Source organism: Oculina patagonica, chromosome 3 (genome assembly GCF_052425735.1).
Source record: "Oculina patagonica isolate OP01 chromosome 3, crgOcupat, whole genome shotgun sequence".
Classification (NCBI taxonomy): domain Eukaryota; kingdom Metazoa; phylum Cnidaria; class Anthozoa; order Scleractinia; family Oculinidae; genus Oculina; species Oculina patagonica.
Window position 1 is genome coordinate 13,320,688 of NC_135760.1, and position 24,847 is coordinate 13,345,534.

Below are 24,847 nucleotides of genomic sequence, written 5' to 3' on the forward strand. Positions count from 1 at the left end.
GCGGTATGTATGTATCATGTGTCAGTCAAGAAGGAAGAAGTTATAAAGTTGCGGTATGTATATATAAAGTGTCAGTCAAGAAGGAGGAAGTTATAAAGTTGCGGTATGTATATATCATGTGTCAGTCAAGAAGGAGGAAGTTATAAAGTTGTGGTATGTATTAATATAGGCGTACGAGGCGGGGGGGGCGAGGGGTCTGCAGCCCCCCCCAGCACCGGAATTTTTCGGGCAAAATGCTCAGAATTCGGGCAATAAGCCAGAGAAAAAAGTGAAAATAAGCCGACAAATCTCAAAGTTGTGTTCAAAACGAATTACATCAGCAGAAAAGTATTGGAAATATACCAAACTTTGTGGTTCAGAAGTCTAAATTTCTCATACCGCATACCATATCTTGTCTGCTTTCGTTTCCTCTCGCAAATTGCTATAATGATGTTCGATTTTTCTCGAAAATTCTGCCTGACCCCTCAGTTTGATTCAGTTGTAATCATTTTTAAGTGAGTGGGAAATTGGCGAGGGCGACCAGAAGTTAGGATTTTCCTTTTTGTTGTCCTTTTTGTTTTTTTCCGTTTTGTTGTCCATTCTATATGCCTCTCTAATTCGCTTTCAACGCATGTCATTTTTTTTTCGGGCAATAAGGTGTCCGCCCCCCCAGGTCCGAAGGTGCCCGTACGCCTGTATATATCATGTGTCAATCAAGAAGGAAGAAGTTTTAAAGTTGTGGTATGTAAATATCATGTGTCAGTCAAGAAGGAAGAAGTTATAAAGTTGCGGTATGTATATATCATGTGTCAGTCAAGAAGGAGGAAGTTATAAAGTTGTGGTATGTATATATCATGTGTCAATCAAGAAGGAAGAAGTTTTAAAGTTGTGGTATGTAAATATCATGCGAGAATCAAGAAGGAAGAAGTTTAACATGTGCAAATAAAGAAGGAAGAAGTTTTAAAGTTGCGGTATGTATTATCATGTGTCAAAAGTTAAAAGTTTCGGAATGTATATATCGTGTTAAACATAAAAGAAGATGTTTGAAAGTTGGGGTCTGTATAAATTATGTGTCAATCAGGAAGTAAGAAGTTTAAAAGTTGCGGTATGTATATATCTAGTGTCAGTCAACAAGGAAGAAGTTTTAAAGTTGCGGTATGTATATATCATGTGTCAATGAAGAAGTAAGAAGATTTAATTTTGCGGTATGTATATACTATGTGTCAATCAAGAAGGAAGAAGTTATAATGTTGCGGTATTTATATATCATATGTCAATCAAGAAGTAAGAAGTTTTAAAGTTGCGGTATGCATATATCATATTTCAATCAAGAAGGAAGAAGTTTTAAAGTTGCGGAATGTATATACCATGTGTCAATCAAGAAGGAAGAAGTTATAATGTTGCGGTATGTATATATCGTGTAAAACATGAAAGAAGATGTTTGAAAGTTGGGGTCTGTATAAATTATGTGTCAATCAGGGAAGGAAGAAGTACATGAGACACGAGCATGGGACAGAAAAATTCTGAGTCCCCGACGGGAATCGAACCCATGGCCTCCCAGAGGAAGAAGAGAAAGAAGTTTTCAAGTTGCGGTATGTATGGATCACCTGTCAATCAAGAAGAATGAAGGTTAATGTGTGTCAATCAAGGAAAGCACAAAAATCAAAGAGAAGTTTACGAGGGTCAGTTTTATACTCAATATTTTCAATGCTTTATTTTCTTTTTTGGTCATTTTATATATATTATCGTATTATTATATTTTATGGTCTTTCCTATTTTACAGGGGCTTATTAACAAAATACCCGCTCGTTTCATATCCCTTTAGATAAACTATAATTGAATTCTTGTTATACAGTCAAAGCTCTCTTAACGGACACTCTCGTAAGCGGACAGCTCTACTTACGGCCACCTTGTTTCAAACCCCGTTTTAACTCCCATACAAACTCTATATTTTAACATTCTCGTAAGCGGACATTCCCGTAACCGGCCGCGGACACTTTCAGAGATTACGACTTAGACTTTTTCTTTCTTTTTAAGCTCCCGTAAGCGGACACCCGAACGAAAATCCTACTTACAACCTCTGTATCCTGTTATTATCAATCAAATTCACATCGCCGTTTGTGACAATGATTTTACAGTAACTACAGGACCACATTTTAGTGCTTGTTTTGTCGTCATCCACGTTCGTCCGGTTATTGTTAGCTGGGCAAGCTCCCGTAAGCGGCCATCTTTCCCCTACACCTCTAGTGGCCGCTTACGAGAATGGTGGCCAGCTCCAGTTACGGACACTTTTTTCGCGTCCCGAGGGTGTCCGCTTACGAGAGCTTCGACTGTATGTAAATGTGGCAAACAAATATTCATTGAAGTTATCATATGGTTCGTCAACGGACGAATCGTATGGAATCAGATTTTTGAAACAGGGTTTAAGCAGGGTAAGTGTAAATTTGAATTTTGATAGCTTCTAATCCTAGGTTAGCGTTAATAGGCTTTTAAATAGCAGGGCCCAGGAGAGTATTTGCCGACCTCCACTGTATGCGAAATTATTAGTAGTAACAAATTACACAATTTGGATGTTTTCTAAGGAAGCGAAAGGTAATCCTAACAAAGTTATCTTAGGTCAGCTAAGTGGATGGAAGGTAAGGAAAAGTTGATCTATACCAGATTTGAGGTTTGGTTTTTCGAACTAACATCTATGTTTAACACTGAAAAAAATGTTTCAATAAGTGACACGCAACTTTGCAATTTTGAAAAAAAGGAAAAATAAAACTACTTTCACGTGTGATAATCTTCAATCATTTGCTTCTTTCTCTCCAAACATGTCTTACTTAACTATGTTACACTACAAACGGCAATTTGTTAACTTTACAACACCTACAGGTATTTACATATATTTAATTTACACCAACCTTCCCAAAAACTTGTGACAGAGTTTCCCGTGCGATTAATGATTAAGAAATGCCCATATGCAAAACGCAATTGTTTTAAAATGTCGATGTGAAGTTAATCCGTATTTAGCTTGAGGTGCGCATGTGTCGACATGTGATTTTGAGTGAAACTACCTCCACTGACGCAATGAAACGACAGCGTGTCAGAAGTGTAGAAAGGCGACAGAATAAAGCATTTCCAATGGAAAGTAACGTGAACAGAAATGTTGTGAAGGATACTTCCTTGAGATTTGGCAGGAAATATTGCAACTAAGCTGCTGGCCGTAGACTGCTTAACAGGTATGTTACAAAAAAAAAAGCTTTCTCGAACAATTATCTCACAAGGCCGCTCATTTAAAGTAATTCTATCGGCGTTCAAAAATATTGCGTCTATTCAAAATGTTCAGGTCTATTTAGTTTAACAATTTACTTGGGCGAAAACTAAACGTTGAATGTTTAACGCAAAATTTGAAAACTTGGAAAAACTGGAAATATCATTTAGGGGGAATCACCTGATATTTCCCAGTTTTGGTCACGTGACGTGACGTGTTTAGACCAATCGCGCGCGCGAAAAAATATTGAGATTATAACATGGCATAAGGACATGTGCAAAAAAGTAAACATTAACTGTAAATCAGGATGTGCAACAGTGACTGACTTTTCCCTGGCCTCCAAGTCAGTAGTTTGCACAGGTTGTATTACGCACGGCATCCAGCACTGTTCCAGTAATCCCTCAGTTACACAGCATCTTGTAATAAGCTTGTTCGCAAGTACATTTCTTCTTTGAATTCTTACAATCATTTTCATCCTTCTGAGGCCGGGTCCATTTTCAAATCCTGTCACGGTATTTTCTTGGGCTGCCCAAGGACATAATTTAATAGCATTTAATTATTAATCTGGTTGACTGAGGAAGTACTTTATAAACTGTCCTGTAGGCCACGGATCAGGGGTCTTGTCGTGCGCTGATTCTGTCTTGGTTGCGTTTTCTCGTAAATCTTTCCAGTCCATAAGAGTTTGATGATATCTTTCCATACAGTCAAAATTACCTTGCATAAAAGAACAACATTAAAATTGTGAGGAAGATGCTTATCGGTCAGTGAGTGAAACAAGCTACCCTGAAAAACGTTTGCCAGGTGTGACCCTTTTCGGCGGAATAGCGAAATGACAGAACGGTGGTAGTATATTGCCCTAACCAACAAATAAAAGCTAACCGCAAGCAAACTAGTGACGTTCCGTTATTCCACCGAATAGGGTCACCCTTTCCCAGTTCTCCCACGAGGGGTCTAAATTATGACCTTTCGCACGCTGGTCTGAAGGTCATAGATGTACCATCCTTTCTTCCCGCAACATTTGAACTGTGAGCAAGTTTTCTTAAAAAGTAAAACATGTAGACTTAGGAATTTCATAATAAGAGAATACCTTGAGAATCGTATAGATTAATAAGTCCTCTGTAGTCGTATTCAAGACCGCTGTAACCATCACCAAACAGTTTTCTACCTGATGGAGAAAGAAACGTTTAATTTAAAGTGATTAGTATACTTATACTTTTGCTCCCGGCCGAGTCAGGCAAGAAAGCAAAGCTTTTCAAGATACGATATCCAATTCATGTTTGTCTGTTTGGAAGCCAGTGTGGTTCAGGAGGTTGTAAAACAGCAGAATGCATGACAAAGATCGTGTGATGCGTGACACTTGTAACGAAAATAAGGTATAAGGTTAAAATTGTTTTGCAGTGTCGGAAAATTAGGTAAACAAAGACGTTCCGGGCTTAGCCCCTCTAAGCGTTTCCATCTGTGCGAGTAGCCTAGCCTTCTTCAGTGACACTGAAACCCAAAGCGTCTGTGTTAACTGATTATTTGACACTATATAGTTTTTCAATGGTGTAAACCAGTCTCTGGGAAATGCAAAAAGGTAATGACGTATGTGAACTTTGAGACTTGCCTATTGTAATGGACCTTAGGTAGAGCTGTTCAGCCTTCTCATATTCCTCCATATCGTAGTTGTACAGTGATGCCAGATGACCTAACGACAATGCCACTTCATAGTCCTACAACAAGACAGAAATAAACTCATCAGGATGCACAACACCACTGTAAAAGAACCTTCCTGACATAGTTTACAGTACCTCACTTCCCAGAATTCTTTCTTTGATTTCAATTGCTTTCTTGTGCATTGCCTCCGCTTCCTGACGAAAGACAATAATAAAAAACACCTGTTAAAGACGAGAAGAACCTTCAGGGTACACAAGCCACGGGTTACACGGAATGTGTACGGACTTAACCAACAAAAATCTTTGTTTGTTAGTTTGTTTGTTACTTACGTCATATCTTCTCATGGATTGATAAAGCCGACCTAAATTTCCATAGTGTTTTGCTGTTTGGACATTGTTTTCTCCAAATGATTTCCTGGTGAGGGATAGAATTTACCTATTAAATACGCTGAGAAAATAATTAGCACAAAAAAGACAACCGTATTTCATACAGTGTAAACCCTTAAAAGGGAGAAAGCAGTAACAAAATGGTTTAATAATAATAATAATAATATTTCTATAGGTTTTTTTTTTTTTTTTTTCTTTAAAAAATAAAAATATATAATTATTTTTTTTTAATATTATTTTGAAGTATCTGGAGACAAATTACAAGTAATGTTTAAAACGTTATATCACCTAGCCAGCTCAAGCGACGCTAAATGGAGCTCTTGTGCATCTTTTAAAATTTCCTCTTCCTTTTGTCTGATCGGGGTGTCTATTGCTATTTCTTCTAGAATAAGTGCTGAAAGAAATGGAGAAACATGTACAGTAACTAAAACTATGAAGAAAATAGAACAATGTTTTGTTCAAAACAGCAGCAAATGATATGACAACACATGCTTTCATCAATTTACAAAGATCGCTGAGGACTTCCAAACATTCAAAAGGAAGATCAAAAGATGTTTTGACTATTGTCCTCTTTTATTCCAAGGTAGGATCACCAATTAAACTGTGTCACAAGTGATTGGGTGAATGTCAGTACACAGGCCAACGCAAGTATCAAACATGATGTTCCAGCATGTAGTGGATATCACATAACTGTGCAGTTGCTTTTGCCCATACACAGCTCTGTCTGACCTGAATTTCTCTCTCAATGCCTTTTGTGGGGCCTCTATGGAGGGGCAACACCTAGGATTCTCAATGTGTGCCAGAGACAAAACACCCTCTCAGAATATTACATGACTGACAGCTTACAAGTATTGAAAAATAGTGGCTAAACATCAGCAACCAATATAGGAATCTTCATTTAACCTGGTTCAATAATAACAGTACTTTTAAATATTTAAAACCAAGCTATATAAAATTATCTTGCAAAAAAAATTCTTGCTAAGAAAGGAGAACCATTCGACACACTAGATATTTGACAGTTTACTTAGAGATAGTAATCTTACCTTTTACTCTTTTTGAAGATGCAAGCAACAGATGGTCCTCAGGGAATAGCTTGGTTATGATACTGATTGCTCTCTCGGCATGGTATCTGTACAAACATATGGTCAACAAAGGTCATGATTTAAAGGAAGCTAAATCTTCTATGCAATGTGTGCAATACACACATTGTCTTTTGTGATAACCACAACATGGTGACGGCACATTACCTGGCCTCATCAAAGTTTCCTGTGCTGTACTCGTGCACATACAAGGCATAACCAAGATCTTCATGAGCAGTTGCCACATGTAAGTTGTTGAATCCAAACACATAGAACCTAGTACGAAAAGCTTCCTGAAAACAGAAACAAGAAGTTTGCCATACATATTAATAGAAATTTGTCCCACATATTGTGGTGGGTAGGCTACAGAGTTCTCATATCCTTTTCATCAACCATTACATTTCAGTCAGTATAAATGGTAGCATTGTAAGTCCCTTGCGGGTTTTTTTTTTTTTTTTTTTTTTTTTTTTTTTTTTTTGACATGCATTGCCAACATGTCACAGTAGTAATTAGGTAGAAGTTACACTAAGTAGTAAAAGGTGTTGTGCTGGTTATGGGTTCAATATAAAACACAGAGCTGGTAATGATTTAGGTCCCACCTATTTTGTTAAGTATCCACCTGGAAATTATCAAAGTTAAAAATTTCATCTATTTTTAATCTGGGGAGGGGGGGGGGGGGGAAAATCCAAAAAAAATTATATGAGAGGCTCTGCCCAAGGTCATAGCCCTTAACCTTTCATATACCATTTTTGACAGAAAGGGGTACCAAACTGGTACCCCTTTCACATACCTACAGAAGGGATAAAATACTTAAATGAACTGACCCTTTGGTGGGTCTGTTTGAGATATTTTAAAAGGTCCTTTTAAAAGGTACCTTATTGTATACTTCAAATCGTGAAATCCCCACCCCTTTAAATACTTACAGCTTGAAAAATGTACCCCTTTCGGGTGGAGCCTCCCCTCCCCATATTGTCCACCATAGGGAGTATCACCCAAGTACAGGAAAACTGCTTATTACTTCATTTCCAATTGTCCTGAGGGACAAATTTCTTTTAAAGTTACTTCTGAGAATTTGATACATTAAGAAACTGTCCCCTAGTTGATGATTTTCTTTATTCTCATGACCTGTCTGCTTGAAAATGTATTGCTAATATAAGGAGAAATTAGATGTAAATCACTCTTTGTTATCAGTTGGCAGCAATGGAATATTTAGTAATGCATAACTCAAATACTTGCTTTGTACACTTTTACAGAGAGATTTATAGCATCCACATTGAGAAGATAATAACCATAATCAACTAGAGTGTCAGCATATTTTGGGTGATCACATCCAAAGTGTTGCCTGAAAAAAAACCAAGTTATTCTTTAGCAAATGGTGCACCAATCCAGCTGCAACTGACACTGTGCTAGTAATTGCGAGGGTAAAAAACAATTAAACTCAATTTATAAAAGGTTCAGAATTATTTCTCTTACTTGGCCAAAAACATTGCCTGTTTTATTAGAAGTTCTGCTTTCTTGAATTTTCTTTTCACTACACAAGCCTGAAAAAAATTATGCATAAATAAATAAAATTTTAACAGTTTTTTAAACTTAGTCAAATGCAAAGTACACTGACTTTGATACAAGGTCGACCAATACGTAGTGTCAAAATAATTTTTTATTGAAAACAGATGAACTGAAATAATAATAATGCAGTTCTCACCTTGGAAGCATTCCTAAGGATGTCAACTACTGCCTGCGAAAATAGAAGCCACATCACTATTCACAAAACAAAACAACACAGTCATCTATTTGGGCAATGCCTGGATTATCTGTGATTTTCAAATACCATTACTTCAACCTACTACAGGTTTTGGTATTTGCTCTAGCAAGGTAACCGAACTGGCCACGGTAAAAACCTTGCAGCGTCTTTACAAGGATCTTATCGGGTCTTTAAAGATCTACAATGACCTGCCACTTCAAAAAAAAAAAGAAGCTTAAGTTGGCCTGAAGTTATGGAAAAAAAGAATTATCTAAGTTGACTTACTTTCATGGGCAATCCAGGACCAATTTTCTGCAAAGCCTTCATACCACACTTGTAGCCCTGTAAATAATAATAATAAAAGTAAAAATTAACAAGGCACAAAATGACATGTGTGCCCATGGACAAACAAAAAAAAGTTCATTTCATCCAAACAATGCCAATCAGACTATGAGACCAAGTTTTGAAAGAGTGAAGTAGTCGATCAGTTGACTATTATTAACAGGAAACAATACCGGTACTAGGACACGTTATCTTACTAGCACTAACATGTGGTCTATCAGAGTGATTCACTAATTTGCACCAGAACATGGCCAGTGTCAACTAGTTTTTAGACTGCAAAACAGTTGTATCTTTTGCGAACGCGCTCGGTCTTCGAACAAAAGCGAGAGGTCTGGAGCCAATGTCAAAGCTGTGAGTAAGACTGGGGAGAGACGCTAATAGACTACGACTGTCGGCTTTACATACATTGATTCGTTTCGAATTTCCCATTCTCCCAGAAACGGAAAATTCCCATTGGTCATTATGACGTTACCTGTCAACAAAAACTTTTCGCACCTCGACTTCAGAACATGCTCTTCCTGTGAACGAAATGACAGACGTTGATTTGGATGCGCTTGCGAACGATTTGGGTTTTGTTTTGAAATCAGATCAAAATTAAAGGAAGCTGTTTAATCAAATTGAAGGGATGTTTTTGCAGTGCTTTCAAAGGCCTTTGGCAAGAAAAGCCGTATTTTCCAACCCTTTTGTCTTCAAGGCTGCAACAGTCCGACGTCGATGCATCTTTTCACTTTCTTCATCGTCGTAAGGCGGGTTTCTTCGATGTTGTTTGATCCATTGGATGAATGAAAACATACTTCTATTTTAAACGAGACAGTCTTTCTACCTTTTTTACACAAAATTGAACCAAAATTAAAAAAAACCCTCGTTGTTCGAAACATGAACAACGTGGAAATAAACAATGCTATCAAATTTAAAATGTGGGTGGAGGTGTCAAAGAATTTTTGACAACTCGGCGACATTACTTGGCCCCCTGGTCGGAACAAATTTGTTGTATGGAAAGCCAACAGCCTGAAATCTTAATCCCCTGTGGGCGTGCGAGGCTTGCGCGAAAATCGGCGCTTTGCGCCTCAACATTTGGTGCTTCGCACCTTCGATAAGCGCTTTTTCCAACGACTTTAGAGAAAAAATGACTGTTTTGCAGTCTAACTAGTTTTAATAACTTTTTATCAAGTGCATATACTAAGTAATCTTTATTCACCTCTTCGTAATCACTGAGTGCAAAAAGTAGGCCGCATTTTTCTCCATAAAGGACTGCCATGTTGACGTCCAGCTCAGTTTTGCTCGTCATTTTACTTGCAATATCCATGGCCTCTCTAAAGGTGTCTTTTGCCACATTAAATTTGCAATTTGCAGATCTAAGATGAAGTAGCCTGTAAAGAAGTTACATGTCATAGAATAGAGTTAATGATTAGGGATAACACTTCTAGCAAAAGACTCAGCAGGAAATGTCTAAACACTGTCTGCTTGGGTTTCCAATCATCCTACTGATTTTGCTAATTAACATTAACAGTGACTGTCACTACGACTTGTTTGAGTCTGGACAAAACTTTTGATTTTACACAAGACCATCAAACCTATTTTCCAGACTTTTACCAGTCATAATTAAGATTTCAGACTTTTTCAGTGTCCAAACACTATAACCATGAAATAAATAAAACTTCTCGTTTTGCTTGCTTGCTTATGTTTATAATTGGGAGAATCGATACCTTGTAAGAAATTTAGTTGCTATCCTACAGCCATCTTGTTCTTTGGTGTTACAAAGTTTGTAACTGGTGCTCAGTATTTTTTCTGCATCTTCATACCATCCAGCTTCTGATAAAAAACCACCTGAAATACAAAAGATCAGGTTAACTATCATCTTAATGTCACTTCTTTTTTTCCAAAAAAAAAACTGAGTTACTGAGATTGTGCCTCAGTAACTTCCAAAAATTGGAGTTATTGTGTGACTAAATCCCCAGTAACATGTACTTCAAGAATAACAACCCTTTATATGGTTAACTTGTTACATTTGCCTAGCAATACCATTAGCACAGAACAAACTATAGCAAGGGTAATAGATTGAAAACAAAGTACCCCTACCAAGTGACATCCCTGTCTTCAAGAGTTTCTGAATGACATGTCGATCTGACTTGTCTTCTGCATGTGATACCTTGTCACATCTTTTAATGAACTCTGAAGTGAGAACCTCTGATAGATCAAATCCTTCTTCTCGTAATCCTTGGAAGACTGCATACAGTTTAACTCTAAAAAGGTCACAAGAATATTTTAAAATTATAATAAATGGATATTAAAAAATGTACTCCTCTACTGACTTAAATATTGAATATGAGTAGTCAGGAGTTGACATATTGACATTAAAATGGCCTGTGACTGACTTTTTTAATGTCAATTTTTGGACTGATATAAATATATCTCATATTATTAGAGGAAGGCCTACTCTGTAAGAAACATCATGATCTTTACGATAATAAAATTGAAATGTTCATCTATCTTTCAAACCGTGATGAACAATAACCACATTTTTTTTAATGAAAGGATTTTTAATAATAAGAAACTTATAAATGCCTGACCCCCCCCCCCTCCCACCCTCTTCAAGTTAATACTGGACCCATCAATGATAATATGATGTTAAAAAATTATGATTGTAAGGTTGAAAATATGCAGCATTGCATGCTGAACAGAGAATATAAATAGTGCGCTAATACAGTTGTTGTTGTCAATCAATCAATCAATCACTATTTCCCCCAATACAAGTATATTTTACAGAGGTGGTTGTTGCTGTTGTAAATAAGATTGATCATAAAAAAAATAACAACTGAATAACATTTCTGGGAATGTAACAGGTAAAGAAGGGAGGGCTGGGAGGGTAACAATAGGAAATATACTACAACACACTGTTGTTGTTGTTGTTGTTGTTGTTTTAATACTAGAAGGTCCTCAGTGAATAACATTGCTGAAGTTAGTATTGTAAAGGGAAGAGGGGAGGGTAAGGTACCAACATTGAAGATAATAGCCATAACATTGGAGCTTTCAAATTTTTGCCATCACTTGCTATTCTTCTCTACAGAGAATAACTCACAATGATTATCATAAATCATTTATCCTTCTGCTAGATATTCATCTCTAAGCTTTATATTGAATTTGTGATACCCTTGAGGTGAAATCTTAGTGGTCGCATTTTGTTTGTAATCATATGCAAGGATGAATAAATCAAATTTAGTATTTTGTTTACACATGAAAAACATCTTTGAATGATTTCAGTTTAGGTCTATGCTCACTTTGTTCAACTCTATAAATTAGTACAAAATTACAGCACACTGGGAGATATAATCCAAACGACAGAACAGAAATGAAAAAAAAATTTCCTCACTAGCTTATATTGGGCTAATGAGTAATTTCAGTTTTTTAGTCACAAGACCTTGTGAAACTCCATGGAGCGTGAACCGTTTCGATGTTGATTTACTGTGTGTGTGTCTACGTCAATCTTTTTGCAGTTTTCTTTTCGTGATAAGGTCTCTGTAACAAACCATTCGCTTATCTTACGTGACACAAATGGAATGAAATTATCGGTACCTTTACACACAGGAAATATACACAGGAAAAATGTAGCTTTTTACCTCGTATCTCCAGCTCTTAAAGCTTTTGAAACAACATCCAGCTCACTTAGCTCTGCTACCAATACTTCTGTCTTACCAGTGTCGAAAAGCTAAACAAAACAAAGCCGCAAAATGCATTAGCCCCAACATAAATTTTGTAAACAACCATTCATCGATCCAAGGAAACTGGCAGTTAAATCGTGGAAAGAGGCTGAAAGAAAAGATCGATATACTTACCGTTCTATATACATCACACTGAACAGCATTTGGAAGTGAACGAAACTCTGACTTAAACAAATCACAATTCCTAACTGTCGTAAGAGATGCCAAATCGTACAAGCTATCTACCCTACAGTCCGCCGCCATGTTTACATCCGTCTCGTCATCCAACAAAGCTTCCCATGAGAACTTGCTGGTTTTCCGGAAATAAGAGCGCTGTTCGCGGGAGACTGAAACTTCCGGTTTAGAGACTGGCGCCAAAATTAAAATTTGTCCGCCATTATTGAAAGATCACAAGAAAAACACCTGAAGTCTTTTGAACATTTTACTCGTACAAATGGTAATTTAAAACTTTCTGCTGGAAGACGTTTGATACCTTCTTCTTTATTATTTTCATATTACTTTCCTTACTGACCAAAGTTGATTTTTTTCAGTCAAAAAAGCGTGGTTTGAGTTTGGAAGAGAAGAGGACACGTCTTTTAGAACTGTTCTTTGAAAAGGTGAGCGCTGTTTGTTTACTTGTGCAAGGTTTTTTTGCAATGCTTTTTGTAGATAACCTGGGAGATAATTACGATATTTTATAACTACGCTTTGATAAGCAGCCTTCTAGTTTATTACTATGTTGAGTAGTTTAAACTTTTTTGGGTAGTAATTTATTTAGCCTGCGTTGCAGACGTAAAAACCCCGGTATAGTGCACTATACCGGGGTTTTGTTCGTCTGCAACGCAGGCTATAATAGGCCATTTTACAGTTGTCTGCTCAGTGACCCGGCCTTTGAATGGAAGTGAGGCTGAAGGTGACCTTGTTTTGATACAGACCTCACTGCTTTTGTTTTGTTAATCATGTTTTTGTTTTGTTAATCATGTTTTTATGATGCTTATTAGTTTGTATTTACATAATAATGCAGAGAGGTTTGTATCAATGCAAGGTCACCTCCAGCCTCACTACCATTCAAAGGCCAGGTCACTTGGCAGCCAACTGTAAAATGGACTATTTATTGTGCTGTTAATATTTCTATTTTTTCTAGCACAATTAAATGGTTGTTGTTATTCTTCTTATACTGCTTACGTTACTGTGCAGAAATAGGAGTAACAGAATTAGTTTGAAGTTGCAAAGATTACATGTAAGAGTTAATTAGAGAATATGAGGTGAATTGGTGAGGGGGCTCTTTTTGAAAGAATATAATAATATACGGGACTTTGACTCAAGAAACTCCTTTATCTCTATACCTTGGGGAATCATTCAAGTTTTCTCACATACAAATCGTGTATAGTCCCGTCCCCTAGTCAGTTGGGCACTATCTGGATGTCTACCAAGGTCCATGATAAAATTTGTAAAGACTATATTTAAAATTAAATGTCATAATGAATTACCGTAAAATCCGTATAAGCTCCCCCGCTTATAAGCCCCCCGGTTATAGGCCCCCATGGAAACAAAAAAATACATCCGATTATAAGCCCCCCTATTCCGGATGACGACTGAACAGGGCTAAATGTGGCTTTGTGATTTTACTAAAAACGTACGACAACACTCCCGGGGCCGTTTCGAAACGTTTTCATCCGCTTATAAGCCCCCCGGATGTAAGCCCCTCCGCTTATAAGCCCACTAAAAAACCCTTACGAAGTTGTATAAGCCCAGGGCTTATAACCGGAATTCTACGGTATGTTACTGAGCTAGTCGGTACTTTTCATTTCAACAGAAAGAATTCTTTCTACTCAAGGAGCTGGAGAAAATTGCTCCCAAGGAAAAAGGAATCAGTAAGAAAACATAAGAATGTGTTTCTTTAAGTAAGTTATCCCATCCTTCATGGCATTAGAGCTGATGATGATGGTTTCTTTCCTGTTTAGCATCCATGTCTGTTAAGGAAGTTCTACAAAGCTTGGTTGATGACAATCTTGTGGATACTGATAAAATCGGTACTTCCATTTATTTCTGGGCTTACCCAAGCAAGGCAATGCATACAGTAAGTAAACTATGGGGTGCACCCACTCAGTAAATAATCTCAAAATTTGGAAAGCACATCTAGCCTTTTGCAACACAGTTGAAAGTTAGGAATTTGAATTAGGAAAAAGGACTCTTTACAAAGAATATTCAAAGGTATTTATTAATTTTCTTTCAGCGACAGCAGAAGCTACAGCAACTCACCGAGCAAATCAACGAATGTGAAAAGAAAATTGCCTCCACAACTAAACTTTTAAAGCAAGCTAACTGTGGCCGAGAACAGTCTGTAAGTATTAGTGACAGGATTGAGAATGAATACAGGAATTGCCTATTTCTTTTTCAAAATAACTGGCCAATCAGTGAATAGCATGACAAATAGCCTACTTGTATCGTATGTACAATATCCCAGTTACGGCAAATAAAGCAATCTTCAATTCAATTATTTTAACCTACCTTGACTTTTTCACCATTTTGGTAAAACAAAAGGTAGGTATTACAAGTATAAAAAAGAGCCATAGAAAATAATAATATTTGTCCAGACAATGTTCCACCAGTTAGCAATTCATCATGCACGGGCAAATTTGGGTCAGCCACGTCAGCCATTTCTTAAGGTCAACTGTTATTTTAAAGATCTTTAAAATGATCCTACAATAATACATAACCGGGTTGCTGCAGCAAACCCTCCCAAGGCGGAATTGCATAATCAGTTAACAAAAAGAAAAGACTTTAGGGTAGGTACAACAACCCAATTAACAAATCTGCTGGGGACCCAGAGCGGAGGTATACAATCCATTAAAAATTTGTTTGTAAAAACAGGATGACAGAGATGCTATTCTTCAAGAGCTAATGCAAAAAGAAAAGCTGTGTAAAGAACAGGAACAAGAGCTTGAGAGATATCGAGAATGTGACCCAGAAGTGCTGGAAAACATGCAGAAAGAAACAGTGATGGCAAAAGAAGGTGCTAATCGCTGGACTGACAATGTGTTTACCATCAAGTCCTGGTGTGTCAGGAAGTTTGGATTGGAAGAAAAAATGATTGACAAGAACTTTGGAATTCCAGAAGACTTTGATTATGTGGAATAGACTGAGAGACAGCTTGTACATTGTAAATAAAGTTTATGTATTATAATTCCTTCTTACTATTCGGGTGCCTTTTTAGAGACACTATTATCTATTGTTAGTTGATGTACATTGCTGGTTACCTTCATCTAACCACTGATATCTGGCTGCAGAGGTGAAAATAACAGCCATTGTTGAACCAAATTTTGCTGTGGTTCACTGTGTTGAGTTATTTTCAGTGTTTTGTTAGATTCCTAACAATTTTGAGTGCACTGAAGACTTATCCAAATATTTGAATTGGAGCTTTTTGTAATATGTATATAAAATCTTAGAGTAGACTGTTCACAGACTCTATTTTCAATGCAAATAACATGAAGTATTATTCAACAAATGCGCGCGCTGCCCATATATGGTCAAAATGTTAACATTATGTGTCATCTGTACATAACAGATATCATGCGATATACATAGGTTGTGAAGATTCGTCCGAATTCTCGTAAAGCGCTACATAATTACAGTTTTTCTTTCTGCAGAATGTGATTCGTTGACAATTTGTTGAATAATAAACAATTATCCTACTCAATCTTGTGGAATATCATCTGATTTTAGCACACTCAGCCTACGGCCTCGTCAGCTAAGTATCAGGCGATATGCCGCGCGATTTTGCAGGATAATTGTTAAATAAACAGCTAGGGAAGCAAGGACAAGCACAACTCTGCCCCCTCCACCCCTACGTGCCTCCCATTATAGGCTAGTGTCCAGTTCTCATGAGTTTTTTCTTGTGTTCAATGATCCAAGAAAAAAAAACGAAAATAGAAAGCTGTAAGCAGTGTACTCTCAGTGAGATTGAGTGTCATCATTTGGATTTTAACCCTCGGACGTACAAGGGGGGGGGGGGGGGGGGGCCCCCCCCCTATTTTTTTTTTTTTATTTTTTAAAAAAAATTTTTTTCCTAATTTTTTTTTGTTTTTTTTTTTTTTTTTTTAATTTTTTTTTTTTTTTTTTTTTTTTGTTTTTTTCCCTGCCCCCCCAAAAAAATAAAAATCTCTAATTTTTTTTTTTTTTTTTTTTTTTTTTTTTTTTTTTTTTTTTTAAAAAAAATATTTTTTTTTTTTTTTTTTTTTTTTTTTTTTTTTTTTTTTTTTTTTTTTTTTTTTTTTTTTTTTTATAAAAAAAAAAAAAAAAAAATAGATGGGGCAAAAAAAAATTTTTCTATTAACACAAAAAAAAAAAAAATTTTTTTGTTAGTTAAAAAAAAAAATAATTCTAATAAAAAAAAAAAAAAAAAAACGGGGGGGCCCCCCCCCCCCCCCCCCCCTTTGTTAAGAGAGGCATTTTAAGGGTCACAAAGATCTGCTCTTTTGCCAACTAACTTTGCTTACACATGCCCCAATATGCGTAGCCTACATAAAAATTTAAAACATCGTCAATGACCTCGCTCAATGACCTCATATTGACTGTTAAAGAAACTCCAGAAATCATAGCTATATCGGAATATGTGTTTTTGATTAATAATTCACCAACTAGAGCAGGAGGTGTCGGCCTTTATATTTCTCAAGAATTGAACTTCATTAGGAGGGAAGATCCGGAAATAGCTAGTGACGGAATAGAATCGTGCTGGGTCGAACCCTTTAACTGCTAAAACTAATGCTAGCAGTGGTTTATTTCACACTCCAACAATTTTTCCTGTTGACTTCCCTAACTGTTTCAGTCTGTAATACTCTGATAGATCCTTGGACTGTACCATGGTGCTTCTCTTTGGATGAAGTTTTAACTTTTGAAGAGTTTCTTCAAAATATTCAGGCAGAGGTGCCTTAATTATAATATCCCTTCCGTGATATAAGTTTGGTAAAGTTAACTGTCTTGCATGTAGATGGAGAGGAATGAGTGCTCTTTGCCACTGTCTTATCTTTCCTTTTGCTTTGGGATCTTCCCTGTTTTTTGTACCTTGAATCTGAAGAAGCTGCAGTAAACGCAGGGGTAAAACCTGTAAAAGAAAAGTTTTAATATTAAAACAAATGATTGAAAAAGCAGTTTCCCATTACATTTCACAGTGTTTGCTCCACTATTGGCTCAAAGTACTTCTACATGCTTTGCACTGCATTATAAAATGATTTTTTATTTTAATAAATAATCAATATCTTACCATGTCTGGCCCTATCCCCCACCCGGGGGTAAGAAAATAAGCATCATACCATGTAAATAATGTCTTCTTGATATCAGCTAAGCTTTTAGAGCCCTTCTATACCTTTATGAGAAAACCTATTGCCACGTCAGATGCAAGTATTCCTGTGATTTCTAAGCCACAATTAAGTACACCTATGGTTTATCAGTCAGAGTATAGTATGCCAGTGATTGATAAGCCACTTGTGAAGACTGGGTATACTTTTGGTTGCTAAGCCTTAGGATGGTATACCTGTGGTTGATAGGACTGTTGGTTTTCAAGCTTAATACACATAATCCTTGCTTAAAACTGATATTCCTAAATCTGATAATTCCATTAATGCTAAAATCTGAGTTTGATATACCTGTGGTTGACGTAGATCAGAAGAGAACTTATGATCTCCCAGTATCGGACATTTCAGTCCTTCTGCTGTGTGTACTCTGATTTGCTGCTTTAGTCCTGTAACTGGCTCCAGTTGTAACAGAGCACATGTGTTTTGATTTGTGTCCAAAATTTTAAATTTTGTTTTTGCATTTTTGAAGCCAGCAGCACTTAACACCTGAATTAATACAAAAAAAGCATAATTTTCACATTAAACACTATCAAATTTTAATTCAAAATTTGTGAACTTGATAACCTAAAGAATCTAATGCAGTGCTTTAATGAGGTGTTTTAACCAAAAAAAGAGGTGTTTTAACCAAAAAAGTCTATTTTCTAGACTATTAATTTCTAGAATTTAGTTACTTTGAACTTACTTTAAAAAAAAAAAAATGATGGTATTGTTTAGATTGCATGCTTACTTTTGCCTTTCTACACCTTAAAGGGCATACCTTATTATAGGAATATAACAAAGCATTTTAACAACCCGAACAAAATTTACGCGTAATAAAATTAACGCGAATTTAAAAAAAAAGTTCTGGTCAAATCCTTATAGTAAAAAAGACATCGTCAATGAAATTAACGCAAATTTTTTAAATTCGCGTTAATAATATGTATCGTTAATTTCCTATAATAAGGTAACATAATTCTGCAATCCATATGATTTGCTTAATATTGTATTTCTCTTGTAAATAATGTTTGTATCACAAGATGAAGTAGATGTACTATTTAATTTAAAAAAAAAAAACAATACTGTATTTCGCCTGTGAACATTTCAGCACTCAAAACTGTGCCAAAAAAGTTAACATCGCTCAAGTTGCTTTATCGCAACAGTGAATTTAATTTAACTGTCATAATTATTTTGCATTGCAACATTTAACTATAAATAATTCCCATACTTCAAAAGACTTGCCAATCAGATCAGTTCTGGTAACAATGCGATGTCCTCCAGGAAGTTTACGCTCACCAATGGGAATATTGATTTCTCCTGCTTCAAATGCTGGTACTCCAACAGTTACTGCCCAGTACTGTTTAGTAATTGTCCTATTGGAGAACATTTCTGCTATCTTTTTGGCTGCACTTGCTGACCTAAAATAAAAATACTGACAAATATTAAAATTTGATTTGTAATTTTTTTGGCAAACAAAACAAACATACAAACTTTTTGAGCAAAAAAGGCTATTAAAAAACTGTTGATAATCAAAATACAATCAAATATAAGTACCGGGTAATCAAAGACAATCATAGTTGAAAATAATATTAACCAGTACCTTGTGAATAACAGAGTTCCACTGCAGTCCCTGTAAGTACAGCACAATAACATTCAACATTTACTTTGGTTAAAAAATTGTTGCAAATTTCAAAAGACTCTAATTTTGTGGTCATGTAATGAAACTATTTCCACGCAGCTTGAAAAGATACCAATTCTAAAATGGCAACTACTTTCTGACACATGTCTTTCATGTGGGTACCCTAATAGCACTGGGATAACTCTACAAATTGTCCTTTTACGTTTTAACAACCTAAGGTGGTACCAAGCCAAATTGATTACTAAAGGAGAATCCACCTGAGCAATCTTCTGATTAAAATTCGGGCTCACCACTTGTTTTGTTTTTCTGATTTTTCAATACCTCAGTGATTGTTTGCCATCCTGCATTGTAAGCTAGCAACAGCTGCCTTAAAATTCCTCGGAATTACAACAAAAACAATGAAATAACCTGTCAAGACAGTACATACTTATCAAGTCGATGTGCCAGCTCTGGTCTTTGCTTTAATTTTTTTATTTCTGTAAACTCATCAAGCATGTCCATAATACACATCTTTACACCAGGACCCGCTTAAAAACAAAACATAGATGCAAACAGTCTTTTTGGTATTTACATGTATTTTTTATTTTATTATATAAACTGATATGGTATAGCGAGTGGTAGCAAATCAAGAAAAATGGAAATGGTATCACACATGTGTGGATAAAAATGATATCCACACATGTGTGGTATCATTTTTGACCAATCAGCTCGCAGAGTTTGCCGTGTTTCAATGCTCAATAAGCCAAATTTTATCGACCCCCTTTTCTCTCAGAATTTTCAATGATCCTCCACTGGGGATGGAGGGGGGTATGGATATTTTCTGGAGGCACACATTTGAGACTTTGCAAGAGAGCAAAAGTGATGTATTGGAAAGACAATTCATTACCCTTGACAAACATGACTATATACTTTTGGGACTTTTTTATGAAAAATAAATGCTGGATTTAAGCTTTAAGAGCCTGAAGGGGTAAAGTGGGAACTGGGATTTGGTCAAATTTTCACTGGGAAAATGGGATTTGGATCGCCGGAACTGGGATTTGGTCACTGGGTATGGGAATCACAGACAGAAAAACAATAGAACTGGGCCTGGGATTGGAAAAGCAATAGGCTGAAAAAATGAGATGTAGGTAAAATTTGGGCTGGGAAAATGGGATTTATACCCAACCCTCTACCCCACTTTAGGACCTTCCTTTAACACTTACAGTGCACTGGCAGTCCATATGGTTTGTTCACTGCAATAATGTCATCTGTAGAAATATAAGAGAAACATGTCTTTGAATACAATTTTTAAAATTTAAGCTTAATTATCTCTTTATAAACTGAGGGCTGCTACCAGTGAGCCTATGATTTCACTGTGTATTTTGTTCCCCTAGCTAGGTCGACCCTAGGTCCCAAGCGAAAAAAAAATTGAATTAGTGTCTTCTTGGTTTAGATAGAATGTTGTTGTTGTGCAGTCTTGCCGTTATTAGGGTCTGTAGGCCGTGCTAGTTGGCTAAATTCCCGGGGGGGGGGGGGAGGGGTACTCCCATAAATTTCGGATAGGGGTGTGCCGCCAAGGTTCTTAAACCCTGACCCTATTTAAGGATAAAGAAAGCGAAAATTGTTACCCTTTTTAAGGCCCAAAACCGAAAAATGACACCCTATTTAAGGGGAGGAGAAACGTTCCGTGACGACCCAAATAACGGCTAACCACGCACGGCAAGACACAAATCTTTATAAAATCGCTTTTCTAATACCTGAACTGAAAATTCAGTTTTCAGATATCTTTTTCTCGTTTAGCTGGGTGTTTATTTTAGCTAATAGAATTTAGGTACCCTATCTAAGGATCACAGCGGGAACGCATTGCCAAAAGGAGCAAAAATGATACCCTATTTAAGGACCGAGAACCTCAAAAACCATACCCTATTGGGCGGCACATACCTATATAGGCCACATATGGGAGTACCCCCCCCCCGGGGGGGGGGGAAAATTAGGGTAAAAGTAGCAGTTAATTTAAACCATGTGCTGCACAAATTTATAAATATGTTGGCGATCGCACAACACAGGCAAGCGATATGGCACTACGCTGGTCAATGCCTGTGCAAACCATACTTACTGTTCATAAAAATTACACTGTCCGCTAAGAATTGTGCATCTATGACAGTTCTTCCCAGAGCTAACCTCGCTGTCTTAGCTGCTAGCGCCATCTTGAATCGCTCTTTAACCTAATGACACTTTAGTGAGGGATACATAAAGTATTCAGTAAATTAAGTATACATAGCGTCGCATACATGAATCACAAGCATGAAGGTTAGGTTCCAAGCTCCATACCGCGCACACGGCACACGTGCGTTTTGCGAATAAACATGGCGAAGAGCATTCGGTCGAAAAGAAAACGAAAACTTCGGGCTGCAAGGAGAGAAAAATTAAAGCCAAAGGTGAAAGCAAAGTTGGAGGAGATACTTGGAATAACTGACAAGGAAATGATCGTGGATACAGAGAGCCGCGAGGAAGATAAAAACGAAGAACAAGCACAAAGAGAAACGCAGGAGAATGAAGAAGACACGACAGCTATCGGTAAGACTAAGAGATTATTGAAACAACAAGTCTAAACAGAACTAAACAAGTGAAGACTAAGGGGGAGGAACTTAACTTCAAAACAGTTGTTAAGGATGGCTTCTAGGGATTAGTTTTTGATCATGTTCGTTCTATTGGAGATTACCAGAGAGATTGCCTTTATTTTCGACAGTCATGACCATATTTGGTAAGTCACGTGACAAGAACACAAAAACCTTCAAAACTCACATAGCTTGCTTGAATTTTTCTCCATTGAAATCAACACCGCGGGTAGAGTGCATTTAGAAGCAAAATCTGCAGCATGGATTTGTTAAAATTCGTGTTACTTAAAAAACTATGATGTCATTAAGTTTTTGTGATGTCATAACTTTAAAAATAATGTTAACACTTTTCCACTGGATAGTGATTTATCCAGTGAATAGCTTTATCCAACCTTTGAAAAACTGGGTCCTGGTTAGAAGCCCTTTCCACACTCCCCCTTCCAACATTTGGATATTTATACCAACATTCTCAAAGAGCAATGAATTTCAAAGAGTTTGCTTACAGAAGGTCAACCCTCCAAGTTTCCTTAGTGACCATCTGGCCACTGACTGCTAGGTTTGGTCGGCAGTGAAAAAACTTAGTTGCTAAATAAAGCTCAAACTTTCAATGCTTCTCAATTTTAGTTACCAGGCTGGCGACTTGGTTCCAATTTAGTCGTCAGTTCCAAAATTTTAGTCGCCATGGCAACTAAAATGGTCTTAACTTGGAGGGTTAAAGGTGTCTGTTGGAAGGGGTTCATAAATAATAATATGATATAATATAATAATAATATTATCTGTACCAGTTGTTGGCAAATTCCAGGCTCCAAGACTGGTCTTAGCCTGCAGTTTTGTATCAAACTGATTCTGCAAACTAATAGACCATTTGCATTATGACGTAAAAGCACAAAGACTTCTGGTAGTTGTAGTTAGGTTCGCGGGAAAACACAATTTCTGGCTTATGATTGGCTAAGGGTAGCCAAGCGTGAAGGTGGCCATCCAGGACTTTTATTTTGATCTGAAGTTGAGCTGCTAAGATTACGCTCTTGTCGCTTCGAAATTAGTTTATACATGTATTTTTTCAGTTACCTGTCAAAAATATAGAAAACAGGATTATATCTTTGGAATGAACTGATTTGACTGAGTTCTGTGTTTTAACCAAGACAGACAAATGTTGTTCGTGTTCAAGTAAGTTTAATATGTACGTTGTGTGGCGGAGTTGACTTGGTAGAAATTCATTCATCGCGGCCGACAACTTCTCTTCGTAAATAATTTTAGCCTAATATCACAGCTTCAAAAAATCGTGCACTGGAAACAGATTGCTTGAAAGGACGAGTCGAGGATATAACTAAATTTGTGTGGAATCAAGTGAAAGCAAGGCAAACCATTCACTTTGTTCATCATCTATTTTCAGATGTTCAACAAACGATCGCTTCCATCGATCGCAGGTGAATTAATTCTTCACTGAAAAGCTTAGAAAATTTACCGTATATCATGATTGCTCGGCGGGATGGTCAGTTTAATTTGTTTTTACAGTGAGACAGAGAAACGAGTCAAATAATTTTCCTCGTTCAATCGAGCTTCATCAATGAATCATGAAGGGTCAATCATAAAGGATTTTCAAGCTGATCAATCAAAACTTCCCTGTGCAGTTGAATACAGATTATTTGTTTTTATCTTATATCTTAAAATTGTATTTTTTCGTCAAATTGGAACTGTAATTGCAATATTCTTTAACAAAGAAATTTTCTTGTTTTTGTACTGGAAATGTCAACTCGTCGAGTAGCAGTTGTGGTTTCAATCCGAGCGAGGGCCGTGCGAGCAAATATAATTTTATTTCCATAATCTTGTTGATGAACGATTACTTGCGCGACTCGAAAGGTGAGCCTCAAAGATTTTTACGAGTGTAGACATCATGTACTGTACTCCCCCATGTTTAGAAATGGTAAAATATTGCGTCTTCGTATATTATTTGAAAATACCTGGCAAGCAAAAGTTTTACTCAGGAATTTAAATAAATGACCACGCTACTGAGACTCGACTGGAGGAAACACTCGTTGAAACTTCACTACAAAACGCAACCAAGCAAATATACAATTTCTTGCATAACTTTTTTTCATTTTAACGGACTTGGTTTTATACTGAGAGGTTGCTTTTGCCCTATAAATGAAGCCACGGGGACGTCTTCTTCGGTGAGAGTAATTTTCTTTACCTCCATGACTATTTTCTTGGGCAAGCGGGCTTGATGACGATTCAAAATTTCCCGCGAACTTAACTACAACTACCAGAAGTCTTTGCGCATTTACGTCATAATGCAAATGGTCTATTGTGCCATGCTGATGTGGTAGCTTTTGAAGTACACTCAAGTGCTTGCTTTATATTTTGTCTGGATAGTAAAATCAGAATTTAACCAGCACTTTAAAGTAGTGGAACTGTATAATCTTGCAGGCATTTTTGAATTTAATTATTGTGTTTTTACATCAACAGAAGTTACAGAGGATGTTGAAATGAAATCTAAAGATGGAACACAGAAGAAACTTGGGAAAAAAGCACTCAAAAAAATAAACAAGAAAAGGAATTTGAAAAGACTCGGAAACAAGAAAAGAAAAAATCAAAAGATTTTTAAGTGGTGACTTTGGTAGAACTTTTGCTGGAAAATTTATAACTGAGTATCTGTACACTAGACAACAAAATAGGGGAAACATTCCTGTCAATTCTTTACACAAGTTTCCACTGAAATTACAAGACCTTGAATTTGTACATTTTAATACAGAAAGCTATAAACCTGTTTCTCTTTCTTTTGTTTCATTGTAACCATCTTGAAATTCCAAGGTGAAGCAGAGTGACTGCTTTGGCCATTGGGTACATTAGGGTGTACATAGAATTTATAACCAGAACTCTTTTATTGTTGGTATAACTTGTGCCATAACAAAGTAATGGCTTTGTTACTTCACTACTGAATGAACGATATTTATTTCAACTTAGCTTGATAAACAGTATCGGTTCCTGACAGTTAGAGTTCAATGTAAAGGCATTTGGTAATGTCGATGGCACCACACCACTCTTAAGAACGCATAAGATTCCCACCCCCGCATTCATTATACATTTTCTTCCCCCCGAACCGCGCCCCACCCTCCACACAAGCCGCCCCCGCGGCGGCCCCCG

At 36.7% G+C, this 24,847-nt stretch overlaps 4 protein-coding genes across 6 annotated transcripts; 2 read left to right on the forward strand and 2 right to left on the reverse strand.

Moving 5' to 3' along the window:
* Nucleotides 1–3,010: 3,010 nt before the first annotated feature.
* LOC144646706 (amyloid protein-binding protein 2-like) lies at nt 3,011–12,753 on the reverse strand. Of its 3 annotated transcripts, none has more exons than XM_078506385.1 (17): nt 12,273–12,753; nt 12,057–12,145; nt 10,519–10,682; nt 10,146–10,266; nt 9,638–9,809; nt 8,383–8,439; nt 8,059–8,091; nt 7,830–7,897; nt 7,593–7,698; nt 6,525–6,649; nt 6,321–6,406; nt 5,566–5,671; nt 5,221–5,305; nt 5,026–5,085; nt 4,842–4,947; nt 4,323–4,400; nt 3,011–3,949 (listed from the first exon to the last, which is right to left on the reverse strand). In XM_078506385.1, the coding sequence occupies exons 1-17, from the start codon at nt 12,399–12,401 to the stop codon at nt 3,795–3,797; spliced, it is 1,740 nt and encodes a 579-aa protein (XP_078362511.1). In that variant the 5' UTR covers nt 12,402–12,753; the 3' UTR covers nt 3,011–3,794. The 3 variants fall into 3 exon arrangements, with proteins under 3 accessions (XP_078362511.1, XP_078362508.1, XP_078362510.1); XM_078506382.1 differs by having other exon boundaries at nt 4,323–4,396; nt 4,838–4,947; XM_078506384.1 differs by having other exon boundaries at nt 4,323–4,396; nt 4,838–4,947; nt 6,525–6,645; nt 7,589–7,698.
* LOC144646707 (meiotic nuclear division protein 1 homolog) lies at nt 12,524–15,416 on the forward strand. Its single transcript, XM_078506386.1, has 6 exons — nt 12,524–12,594; nt 12,689–12,754; nt 13,954–14,011; nt 14,102–14,217; nt 14,374–14,481; nt 15,012–15,416. The coding sequence occupies exons 1-6, from the start codon at nt 12,592–12,594 to the stop codon at nt 15,276–15,278; spliced, it is 618 nt and encodes a 205-aa protein (XP_078362512.1). The 5' UTR covers nt 12,524–12,591; the 3' UTR covers nt 15,279–15,416.
* Nucleotides 15,417–16,581: 1,165 nt separating this feature from the next.
* On the reverse strand, nt 16,582–21,323 carry LOC144646708 (pseudouridylate synthase RPUSD4, mitochondrial-like). Its single transcript, XM_078506387.1, has 7 exons — nt 21,202–21,323; nt 20,309–20,353; nt 19,534–19,633; nt 19,068–19,097; nt 18,696–18,885; nt 17,783–17,977; nt 16,582–17,241 (listed from the first exon to the last, which is right to left on the reverse strand). The coding sequence occupies exons 1-7, from the start codon at nt 21,290–21,292 to the stop codon at nt 16,921–16,923; spliced, it is 972 nt and encodes a 323-aa protein (XP_078362513.1). The 5' UTR covers nt 21,293–21,323; the 3' UTR covers nt 16,582–16,920.
* Nucleotides 21,324–21,406: 83 nt separating this feature from the next.
* On the forward strand, nt 21,407–24,745 carry LOC144646709 (uncharacterized). Its single transcript, XM_078506388.1, has 2 exons — nt 21,407–21,662; nt 24,170–24,745. Exons 1-2 carry the CDS (start codon nt 21,452–21,454, stop codon nt 24,313–24,315), a joined length of 357 nt encoding a protein of 118 aa, XP_078362514.1. The 5' UTR covers nt 21,407–21,451; the 3' UTR covers nt 24,316–24,745.
* Nucleotides 24,746–24,847: the final 102 nt, after the last annotated feature.